Genomic DNA, 12,742 nt, shown 5'->3' on the forward strand with positions numbered 1-12,742 from the left:
ACAACGATGAACCTGTATTTCATGCATTCTTTGCAGTGATTAGGGAGTCACTGAGCCCTGCTATCAGAACGTGTTATGTCTAATTGCAGCAGTGCATCTGTCCAGATTGCATTAGAAAGGCATTGCCTCACGGCGATTGAGGAAAACAATAACAGAAACCAGAACCACGGGTGAGTTTTATTTTGAAAAGCTGAACCAGTCCTTTAAAGGTTGGACTTTTTCGCACAAAGACTGACACAGCATCTGCAGGGTTAAAGCAGCTAACACTTCATCTGATGATTAGCACCTTTTAAAAAAAAAATTCTCATCCTGAATCGAATCGAATCAATCGACTCCATCAATGGACTGTCGGTCGATTGATCGTTGAAAGACAATCGGAGCAGGGAGAGGAGAATCCCTGCAGGACCAGCTCCACCCTGATGCTCTGTCCGCTGTCTGTTCCTGTCTCCATCACTTCACCCTCCCTCCTCTCTCCTGCGCCCTTATTTGTGTGTGGCAGCAGACCACCTAACAACCAATGCCACGGCAACAGGGCCATCTCCTAGCAACGTAAAGCCTGGCTGAAACGTGGCCCTGACGAGTTCGACACATGGGAAAGAAGGGGAGGTGTGGGAGTTCAATGGGGAGGGGAGGGAGGAGAGACGGAGCGAGCAACTGGTGTCCTTCAGACGAGGAACACGCCTCGTTAAAAAGTGAAAAAAAGGGAGGGGGGCGAATCCAGGAATAAGGATCATCCTCAATGTGAATGAAAGTCACAGTGAAGCTCTTCGGATGGCTCCGCCTACTTCCACGCTCAACTCCAAGAGATCTGTCAGGCCTCTAGAGAGTGTTATTTGTGGCTCGCCTTTATCCTCTTGGGTATCGGCAGAGATGTAGATAATGAACAAGAATAAACCACGGGGGGGCGACGACAATGTTGGAGCAAAAAACAAAGCGTGTGAAGGATGGCGTCAGGGCGTGGCTCCATACGATGGCTAAACTACCTGATTAAGTGACGCCCAGCAGACATTCGCCTTTGAAGCTGCTGCAGTCAGAGGCGACAGCGTTCACCCACCAAAAACTTCACACAGCGGATCGTTGCGAGCCAGATACACCCTCATCTCCTCCGCTTTTCCTCGCTCCTTCCATGTCTCTTTCTCATACATCAGGGCCCCTCCCTAAGACAGACGCACACACTGACTAAAGGATGTCACCATGGCAACAAGAGAGGAAAAAGCAAAAAAGATACACTGTGAGGAGGGAGAAGAAGAGAATACAGCGAGAAGGAGAGAGACAGAGAGCGAGTCAATAACCTAAAGACAGAGAAAGAGTCTGATATAAAGAGTAGACAGATGGAGAGGCAAAGAAAGAGCGTCAGATGGCAGAGAAAGACAGCGGGTGTCTCTCTCTCTCTCTTTCTCTTCGGCCAAGCAGGCCAAAACACTGACCAGCTCGGACTTTGACGACAGAAGATATCAGCGTCTAACTCCGTTTTTTTTTTTCCCCCCCTTGTCTCTTGTTTTTCACACGCTCTCTATTCATATCTGCAAGCAGTGTTCACTTCTTTTCAGCAACAGTCCGACTCTGTCTAGCTGAGCGAGAAAAGACTCACAGTCCTTCTTGTGGGCAAAGTTTTCCCTTTTAAATCCCCTGTCTTACTGAATGAGGGGCCACACCCAGAGCTCCTGCAGATCTCTGAGAAAATCTCCCTCACATGAACCCACCTGCTACCGACACTCATTAAGGCTGAGGGGACTGGATGGGGATGAAAATGCACCAGTGTGCTGAGCGATGGTCAGATCAACAACCAGACTCCCATCTATCTGCCAGCAGCATTCTATTAGACGGATATACAAGTAAGACTTCAAGGTAATAGATGTAAGAATAAAGGCTCTTTTGATGAATCCACGCAGGTGATTCTACAAAGAAAAAAATGACCTGTATGTGTGAGGCTGGGAGAGAGTCAGATGAGTTTAATGACATTTTTATGCAGTGATAGATGATCGAGCAAGTATTAACGCAGCAATATGTGGTAATTTACTGGAAATCCTTTCATTCATTCTTCTTCATCTCATCATTCTGATGTAAAAAAAAAACAAAAAAAAAACAACCCTCTAAATCCGCTTCTGATATATCCTTCATTCTGGGAATACAGAGACTTTAAATAAAGATTTCAACCAAAATGTGTAATTTGCCTTGCAGTGACTCACCATCAGATATCTCGAACTCACAAACACATTCCACGCCACCTGCATGACTCCCTCCAGAATTCAGAAAATGCCAGCCACAAATTTTGTTTTTTTAAGCTTGACACCAATGGAGAAGGTTTAAAATCCAGCAATGGCATCATGCAGTACATTCTCGCTGTGAACAAGCGTGACCGTCCGAGACCAGTTGCACGCATTCTTCTCAACTGTACGCGTGCTTGTTTCTCGCGCCAATCAAAGTGTTTGTGGATTATTGAGAGTGATAAAGAAGCCGTGGATTGCACTGCAAAATGCTTTTGTGAGTTTGTCAGCCGATTCTTTGGAAAGTTTTGTGGTTGTGTTGAGACGCTGAAAGGCAAGTTATACTTTCATCAAAACAGTATGTCCGAAATCGATCGTAATTCTGGAAACTGGTCCGATTTCCAGAAGCCGAAACATTTGTCTTTCAACCGTTTCACATTTTCACCTTCAAACATAAAGCGCTTGTTTCTTTTCACCAGCTTTCATCAAAATCCCTCCCTTGGTTTTCGAAGAATCCTTCAAACGAACTAATAGGCACACTCCAGTGGTCACATGACCTCATCGGCGAAGGTCAAAAATGAAAACTCACCTGCTCAAGGTGCCAAGTGGAGTCGATGTGGGGCTTGACCTTGCCCTCTTTGTAAAGATCCAGGATGGTGTTCATGGCGTGGCAGATGAGATCGACCTCTCCGTCCAGGTAGCCCAGGTGGAAGCCGCACACGGACTTGTTGCCCTGGATCAGGCTGAGTGTGTGGATGGAGAACTGGTGGTACCAGTTCTTGGCCACAGCGATGAGGTTCTTCTTCTGACCTGCCAGCATGTTAGCCGCACCTGAGAGAGAAGCAGAGTGAGGCTCAGTCTCACACAGAAGAGAGCGTATGTGCCTGTCTGTCTTTCATTCTATTTACAGGTAAAAGGTATTAATCTGTATTTGTCGGCTTTCTTTCTCTCTGCTTTATTCACACCTGGCCTTTTTTGTCGTACATTGTGTTAAACATTCAACAAAATAAGAACTGGACTGAATCTCATTTCTAGGTTTCGCAGCGATGGTCAGATCACCTTGAACACTGGCCAAGCCCTCCTTGTTTTTCTCTGTTTCAACTATTTAACCATCTGGTGATGTGTCAACTCGACAGTGAGTCCCCCAGACATGCCTTTGTTCACACTTACATTCTCACCTCCACCTTCCACCCTGAAACCCTCTTTAGCACTTCAGCTGTCTCCGTCACCTCATCCCCTTCCTATGCCCTCCTCCTGTGCCTCTCACAGTCTCTCTCGGGGGGAAACAGGGGACACAAAGCTTCCTCTGAGAGAAGAGAGCAACCCAGGCTGCTACATTCAATCACATTCCCAGGTTTCGTGTGGATAAAATGTCCATTGTTCCGCTGTGCATAATTCTGATAAGCTGGAAGAGATGCAGCCGGCACAGAGGGACCGGGAGGGAGAGGTGATGTAAGGGTGAGAGAGGGTGAATGGGCGAGGGTTGAGGGTGGGGGGGGACACCATGCTGGGTATTGGGAAAGGCAAGGCCCTGTTCTCAATGGATGCCGACCTCGCCCACTCTACCATGCATGCTAGGTTCAGATTGTTTTTGCGGCACAGTTAGTATGAAGTCCTTCCCACGGATGACACACAGCACACTGAGGACACGGAGGGGTCACATTGCCCACCAGGAAGTTGCTTTATTTGCTGGCAACATGGACACCCACAACTGTTTTATGTATCTTATAAATTTGCTTCATATTGCTAAGAATCTCTGTGTGCTTTTAACGACTGAATCTGAATTAGTTTTCAAAAACCCGATTCAGAGGTGACGTGTCGCTGACGAGCCGCAGCAGCAGCAGCAGCAGCGCCAGTCGGTTCATGGGCCTTTGCTGCAAGCTCTTAATGAGGCTTATCGTAAAGTTACACGCCATATAGGATTTTTAAGAACTGTCATGGGTTAAGATGCACAAACAAACATTCTGCTCCTGTAAAGGATGGCAGACAGAATATGAAAGTGTGAGGAAACAAAACAGTGCGGCCAATAAAGTTTTACATCAAGCAAACGAGCTTTATCTCTTAAACTCTTACATGATTCTTGTCATAAATCTGTGAGCTTTGCTGACAATCTGTGTTACTCACACACACTTTGATTTAAATTAAACTCAAGCGTCATCAGCATAACCTCAGATCAACATATGATTCCCAAGCCCTCACAAACAGGAGTTAAGTTCTGTGTTACTGTTCAGAAGGGTTGAGGGACGTCTCCACCCCCCCCCCCCCCCTTGTATTTTTCAAGAAACATAAATGAGAGTAGACAACATAGACAATATTCTATTACAGGAGTTTTATCAGGTCTGGACACGAGAAGAGGATCGATACTCGCTCAGGTAGTGGTTGTAAACCTAGCAGGATCAGAAATGAAACGATGGCCTCGGCCAAACTGCTGACAAAAGCTCCTAAAACTTTTATGAATGTCAGCGTGACAGCGCTGATGATAATGCACGTCTCTTCCAGCAGCTCATCAATAAAGCATATTTTTGTCTCCTGCTGCGTTGAGCAGAGATCCCAAACATCTTCAACCACATGCAGTCAGAAGGGGGGGGGGGGGGGGGGGGGGCTTGGATGGAAAAATACACTCATTCTGTGGAAAGAATTGTCTTGGAAGACTTTTCATAAGGTTTGCTTGAGTCTTTTTTATTTCATGCTGGCTCTTAAAAACGGCTTTCAATGTAACTGTTTAGTGTGCTGCTATGATTGGCCCAGTGACAGCATGATAACTTCCATAACTTCATTTTTTATTTAATACAAACGGACAATCAGTAATCACTGAGCGGATTTATATGAATCAGTAACGTAATAACTTGTTTTACAAGGCGTAATGTGCTACTAAATCGTTGGGCAGGTAAAAATGTAGCAGCAAATAATGAGGGTATTTTTACTTGGCCGATCACGTAACAACCTGCCAGTAATCTAATAACTTACGATTATCATGCACAATTAAAAAAAAGGGAAATTTACTGGCAAAAATCAAATCAAATCAAATCGCAACACGCCACAGCACATGAAATCAAATCAGATCCTGTTAATGGCTACAGGCCTAAAACTCGGTCTCCTACAAGATTCCAGCAGAGCCGCTCTCACTTGGTTGAAACTCACTCAGCTGAAGGATGTTTCTCCTGCTTACCGTAGGTGATAAGTTTGCCCATAGGCTTTAGCAGGTTGTAGGCCTTGTGGGTGTCTGATCCTCCGAGAGGGTCCAGGACGATATCCAGCCCTGGGGCAGAGAAGAGAAGAGAGCTGTGAGTTCAGAGAGAAGAGCCTGCCAGTTCTCCTCAGCGGCCCCCCTCCTCATCATGGAGTTCACTGGGAGTGTAACCACGCTGTGGCATGTTGACATGAAGAGGAGCAAGATCCCTTGTGTTTCGCTGAAATGACGTCGTTGTCTTGGTGTGAAGAGTAACAAATCAACATGTGAGCAGATGGTAAAGCATGGCAACCTAACTATGGAGCCGTGCCTTGTTAACGCCCAGCCATGTATGCCCGGCCTTAATGACGTTCCTTTGTGCCAGAGGGGACTCCTCAAATTGAGCTACCCCTCCTTGCTCCGCTAACCCCTGGTTCTATTGATTGTGGGAGCTCACAGCAGGACTCGGCCTTGACCACGGCACAGATGAATTGACGGAGAGCCAAAGACAGAGGGAAAGGTAGCGAGCAGGGCTGCACATTGATCCAGGCCTCTAATTAGATACATTCTGTCTGAAGTGTCAGCTCTCGCTCTCTTCCTATCCGTCTCTGTAATGTCTGTCTTTCTGTCTCTATGCTACAAAGGAGGGCGAGGGCCTGGAGAGGGGACTATGAAATGAGTCTCAAGCATAATAAAACTCTGCATCCTGCTAGGAACACAGCAGTAGGGCTGGTGAAGAAACAGGAACTGGACGTTGTTTCAGTCTGATGAGAGGCTTGCAAACCCACCCCCCCCCCCCAAAAAAAAAGAACAAAAAAAGAAGTTACATTATTCATAGAAATAAGAATCCAAACAGTTACTGCGAGTCGAGGAAACGAGTTCCAACATGCTGTCAGTCGAGTGTAAATGGAAGCCAGCTTTGCAGAGAACTGTCATGAGAGGAAAAACAAAGGCAATGAAAATGCATCATCTCACTGTCTACAGTTCCCTGATGAAGTACATGTATATTACTGTAATCCCTCATTGTAGAGTCTGACACCACTAACAGAAATGTCTCTGGTACTGACTTAAAATGTAGGATTTGTATCGATGAATATGCATAATATATTATATATATTGTATCAGAATATATTGTTATATATAATATAATATATTGGCCCTGAATGGGATCCTGCTCCTTCCCAGTTATCTAACTAATTAATCTCAGACAGGAAATCAAATGTTTTTCGACATCAGTAGCCAACACAGGAAGTTGAGCTGCTCCAACCTGAAACTACTGTGTTTGAGGGCAGAGAAGAAGAACTGATTTATCATAAATGGACTGATCAATCAAAATATTAGTACTGACATGCCAGGATATCTATTTCAAAGATTCAACTAGGAAGTTCTCTGTAGAAATTGTCAGGAAATGGGCCAGTACTTTCAAGAAATCCTCAGCAGCTGATCGGAGGAACCATCATCTCAAGTGGAGACAATCTTGCAAATCCAGCTGCCACACAAGTTAAAAAAAATACACTATAACTATGGGCAAAGTAGTCCAAATAAACCCCCTGAAAATGTAGCTAGAGAGTCCATATTGCCCTTTAAGTTGCCTTGTTTGGTCCATTACTTTATTTAAGTTAATGGATGTGAAAATTGACCATTTTTTCTGAAGTGTCTCCCACCATGGACCTGTTCCTGACCACGGAATCCACGGCTACAGCTAGGAGGGCGTCTGCCAGGGGAAGTGACTAAACCCAGTTCTCCTTCTTCATTCTCTGGTCGTGTTTGTTCATGATTTGCAACCTGCACCAGGTCACACAACAATGATCACGTCATGTCGCATTCGTACAGCCCAGATACGGTTTCTGAGCAAACGATAAATGCTATTGGATCAGTACGTGGTATCGGCTGGTATGCGGGGTCGAGCGGCAGAAAGAAAAAGGAAGGTATTTGAACATCTGCAGCACTTATAGTTTACATCCAGTGATTTACTTTGCTTCCTGCGGCGTCTTTCTCACCTTTCGGACTGATCTTGCGGACTTCATCCACGTAGTCCTTGGTGCGGTAGTCGATCGGATGTGTGACTCCACCCTGGGTGATGGTTTCATGCTTGCTGGCAGATGCTGTACCAAACACAGTCACATCCTTCACTGTCTTGCACAGCTGGGTGGCTGCAATGCCCACACCACCTGAAAAAATAACCAAAACCAAAAAAAAAAAAACCAAAAAAAGGAAAGAAAGGAGAGAGACTATTAAAATATGGCCAGCAGTTGTGGAAAAATACAAGATCCTACACATGATGAAGGAGGTCCAAGTGACAAGGATTCAAACTCAGCCGAGTGACTGACTGAAGGCCTCCAGGAATTTGTATTCCACACGTACTTTCAATAGCAGGTAAATGTGATTTGCATTATTTATTGTTCCAAACAAGCTAGTCAATAATAGCATGATTGTGTTTTGCCCAGGGGTATGTAAGGCGTGGATTAAACACAATCACATTACTCTGTCCGGCATGGGGAGAATAAGCACCCACACACACACCCACACACCCACACAGACGCACACAGACGCACACATGCACACATCAAACTTCGGTGAAAGTCGTCATTGTACCTCAAATGCCACGTCTAATTTTTTGGTCCCATTATTCAAGACAACCTGGCTAAAATTCCACAGGACAAAAAAACAAAAAAAACAAAACCCACAACAACCCGTAGCCAAGGCATCTGTTTTGTTAAGAAAGGAGAGCTGGCTGACATTCTATCACCAATTACATAAACAGCTTCTTATAACTGTGCCAGCTGAAAACAACATGTGCTACATTGTCCAAGATAACTTCACCGTGAGACCGTGTGTTTCAGTAGATGTTTCTGATATCTGCGTGTATATGTGTGCGTGTGTGTGTGTGTGTGTGTGTTTCCTCTATTTGAAAGCGTGTACATAGTTGTGGCACATGCTTCAGCCAATGTTTGCGAATGCAGCCGGAGCAAGAAGTAATAGGTTACTGATAAGCGGTGGCTTGTTTGAAATGGAGGCTGACTTGAGGACTTGGACTGAAAGGCGTCCACAAAGGTCATTCATGCCTGACTGAGTAAAGAGCACATCTTATCTGATACCATGAAAGTAAAGCAACATACTCATTTAAATAATATTTGCGCTCAGTGGCATAGCTGAGCGGCAGGACTGCGTACGGCCCTGATCCTAAACATCATCGTGGAGGCAGATAAACACATGCAGCAGAGGCTCCATGCAGTCAATTGTGTAATATTGACTGAAGATGAAGATACTTTCTAATCATGTTTTTTTTCCCTTCCATCCTCTGATTTTATCACGAGAAATTTTGACATCAAAGTCAAGCTGAAATGAAACATGCCTTTTTAACCCCTGCAGACACTTGATGACAACGGGCCTCCAGCACAGAACGCTCATGAGCACGCATTTGCTGGCAGGCGAGGGCTTTTTAACCCTCAAATTAATCTTCCAGACAGCATGCATGGACGCCCAGGAGCTGGTCTGCCATGGCGGCTGCTCTCCTGTCAGCGTGCACCATCTTGAGCTTCTACCGTTACGTAAGGATACACTCGGGATACGCCTTGTTTTGTTTTTCCAGTCAAATTCCCCCAAATGTAATGCATTCATATTCTGTTTCCCTCAGAGAGCAACAGGTGCACTCTGTAAATGCTGTGGTATTTTCTGAACTGAGAGCGCAAGGAAGTGACAAAATCTCCTTGTGCTTCGCATCTTTCTTCGGTCGTTGCTGTGGAATAATTTAACCTCATGTTAACTTGTTCAAGGATGTCCAAACATTCTTCCAAATATCCTCCCTCCGTGTCTTTCACCGGATGGTCCTATTTTGATTACAAGGAGAACGTTGTGCATCAGGTGACCGCTTCACCTCTGGTCCCTTCATCTCAGCATAAAAATTCTTCTGAACCAGTGAACCAGTAAGAAAAGAGGTCTCTCATCACATCCTGGCACTTCCTCTTAAGTCGCACACAAACAGCAGTGAGAGAGGCCATAAAATGACCCGGGAGCTAGCGATACGATTAGAGCCACTCGAAACAATCCGCTTTCATCTCGTTTCATACGTGATTAGGAATTATAAAAGGCCTGGTTTTCCCTTTAAAAAAAAAAAAAAAAAATCTCTTGCAAAAACGGTCTTCAGGATTACAAATTCCTCAATACTCCAATTCGAAGACAACATGTTTCTGCTTCCTACCTCTCAACCCTGCATTTCTACGGTCACACGTGCTGACTTTGATGAGAGAACAATATCGAGGCTGTTGGATGCGAGTGTTGTTGCGGCTGCATTAGCAGCACCAGCTCTCCTCGTCCTCAGTGAGAGACCAAATTTGTGTTGCCAAGGAAACCTCGGCCAAATTGCCGGCGATGACTGAGCAAAGGGAGCCATTTTGTTTCATTGACTCCTCTTTCCTTTGAGTTCAAGGGTGATTTCACGGCGAACAGAAGTTTCTATGGACCTCCCCTCCTCGTAGTGGCCACCAGGCCTCAGGTAGGGGACCATCTGTCTCTGTGTGTTTGTGCATTCAGCAACAGGAAATTGCAGCAAATGTGGTTTATGAGCTAGAAAATATCAAAGTTAGTTACTCTATGCTTCCTTTGAGAAAATCTCTTTGACCCACATGAGGCTTAAACAAGCAGGAAACTTTCCACTGTTCATGAGGTAGAAGGGCTGCTTTCATCCCATCAGACTCCTGAGTCTAAAACTTAACGGCTTCGGTTGAGAGCTAAATTCAAAACGCTCCAGCTGATCAGATCCGAAGTCCATTTAGAAAGCAAGCGTTTTAAAATTGTTTTGTTTGTCGTCACGGACCAAGACCTGACAAATCTTTTTTTTTTTTTTTTTAATTTACGAAGGAACGTATTTGCTTCTGTTTTATTTCCATTAATTTACTGCAATAAAGCAGCAGCTAAATCTAAGTTGGCGGTGATTTAGATGCGGTTCCAGCTGTGACTCTCGCCGGGCTGTGCGCGCCTGGCATTGTCTTTTTGCAGGTTTCATCATTTTGACTTCCTCGGGATAACATAACGGACCCGGACCAATCTTTTTTGATGTCGTATGGATATTTTTTTTAAATGGATGTAAACGCAAGTAATCCTGCAGGTAAACTATAATGGAAACTTTGATTTGTACACTTTAAGACGTACAGGAGTAAAAAAGGTTTCCCTGACACGGTGCAGCCATTCATCCTACAAATGCATGAACATAACACTGAACAAAAGCTCCTGTCACGTCTGTCTCAGGCCGTCAGTGAGCAGTGGAAAAACTTCGACAAATTTCTGCTCTTTTTGGTCTCTGCTCTTATTTATTTACCCGAAGAAACAAAGAGCTGCTTTCCATTCTGACATTAAATCATCCCTGAGGTGACAACAGAACAAAACAAGTGGATATAATTCAATCAGATTGCTTTGCTTCTACACATTTGGGTGTGTAAAACTGCTTCCACACTAAAAGATACTGTGTTTTGGGAGGAGGAAGGTACCTGTTCCTGAGCCCATTCAGAACAAACTCCTGATCCCGCGTCACAAGACTTAAGAGCTTTGCCAAGAACCTTTTAATTCACTCCACCTCATCCCACATACACACACATCCATATGTACAGAGATTACAAAGGAGGCGACAGACCTGACCGGCCCTGAATGGCTGGTGGCATCAGCTAATCTTCACAAATATGCAGACTTTGAAACATGAACCTTTTATCAACCCGGTGCTTTACTCCCCGCTACTTCCTCAGCTCCTCCTGATTTGTAGTTTGTCCCTCTTCATCTACGTCTCTGGGCTAGGATCACCTCTTCTGTTGGACACAGATGATTCAGGACCATCCCTGCTCAGGATGTGGTGGCCGCATGAGCAAATTCTTACTGCTAATGTCATTTGTTCTGCTGAAACTCAATTGAACTGTTTGCATTTGTAAATTAGGAGATGTCAAATACATTCTTCAGTTTTGTTTCTGTCTCTCTAACGCTCTCTCTCTCTCTCTCTCTCTCTCTGGAAAATCAGCGTACACAATTGGGGTTTGTCTTTCCCTGAATCCCAACATACTTGCATTTTTGGCACAAATTGCACTTGGCGTCTGTAGCATGACTGTTAGGAATGAGAAGGAATTTTACCCAAAAACACAGCGGAATCCAGGCTGACACTAAGGCCACTGTTATCACTCCACGCCCAGCAGCAGGGGAGAGTGAGGACATCACAAATGTTTTTCAGATTTGTTTAAACGAATCATGGGATGGATGCCAGTTCTGGCTTGTTTTTAATTCATCCTATGTCTTAAAGGAACGCTAACATTTCGTGTTTTTCCATCCTACCAGGACCAAAACGAAACAATAGATATCCTTCCGTCCTCTGTGTGTGCCTTAGGGAGCTGAGACCCACAGAGTCTGGCTGACTGCTAGTTAGCTTAGCACAATGAATGGCAGTGGATGGGCAGGTGAGCATCAGTCAAAGGTGATAATATACACGCTTATCCAAAAAGTCTTTGCCTCATGAGGGTTGTGCTTAACATTCACCATGAAAAAACAATTTTAAATTGTTAAATATTCATGTAAATACCTGGAACTCCTTTCCTGACAAAAGTATTGGGCGTTGTGATTTCATGCAGCAACTTTGACAAAAACAACCAAGCAAAAGTTTGTTGACGTCTTTGACTCCCATATACTACCATTCATTGTGCTAAGCTAACTAGCCGTTAGCCCACACACACACACACACACACACACACACACACACACACACACACACACACACACACACACACACACACACAGAGGAGAGAGGGGATTTCCACTTGTCTGGCTCTAGGGAGGATGGTGAATAAGCGTATTTCCCAAAATGTTATTGCATTCCTTTAATTTACTTCCAAACTTTGTCCTCACATGTTGTAATTCTTGTCTGAATAAAAATAAAAACCTCACACCTCCGTCGCAGGTCTCAGCTTCGACCGACACCAGAGACATGACGGGCCTCAATTCTCTGAATTGTTTTCTTGTGTGATTTTCTCAGCATTTTTTATTTCCACATTTGCTCAAAGATTTTCCTAACCTATCATTTGCATGTGACCGCAGTAGTGGCTGACAAAGAATGAAAACAAATGTGGACTCAAGAATCTCCTCCTCCTGCCCAGACTCACCATGGCTGTGTTACAACATCAACAGCTTTTATTGCTACTCTCTCTGCTGCTGCAGCTCCATCAGACATGATTCCTGTAACAGTGACAGGAAGGGATGTTTGTTACCGTGTGCTCTGGAGGTTCTACTCTGCGTTATGTAATCTCGGTCTTTCTCTGGGATGTGTAAGTGTGTGGATATGCACCGTGGGCTTGGTGAGTAATTTAATGTGTGCTCTCTGATGGTGAATTTCACA

General features: G+C 44.6%; 1 protein-coding gene across 1 annotated transcript in view; it reads right to left on the reverse strand.

The window, feature by feature from the left end:
* vat1 (vesicle amine transport 1) overlaps positions 1–12,742 on the reverse strand; it is a 41,084-nt gene that overhangs the window by 7,100 nt on the left and 21,242 nt on the right. The window contains exons 3-5 of the mRNA XM_086184675.1: positions 7,377–7,547; positions 5,377–5,466; positions 2,797–3,038 (exon numbers count right to left, since the gene is read on the reverse strand). Of these exons, the coding sequence (XP_086040801.1) occupies positions 2,797–3,038; positions 5,377–5,466; positions 7,377–7,547 (503 nt within the window). The remainder of the gene's footprint in view (positions 1–2,796; positions 3,039–5,376; positions 5,467–7,376; positions 7,548–12,742) is intronic.

Source organism: Aulostomus chinensis, chromosome 18, assembly GCF_037954235.1.
Source record: "Aulostomus chinensis isolate RoL2024-O1b breed Wild chromosome 18, RoL_Achi_v1.0, whole genome shotgun sequence".
In the NCBI taxonomy this organism is placed as follows: Eukaryota; Metazoa; Chordata; class Actinopteri; order Syngnathiformes; family Aulostomidae; genus Aulostomus; species Aulostomus chinensis.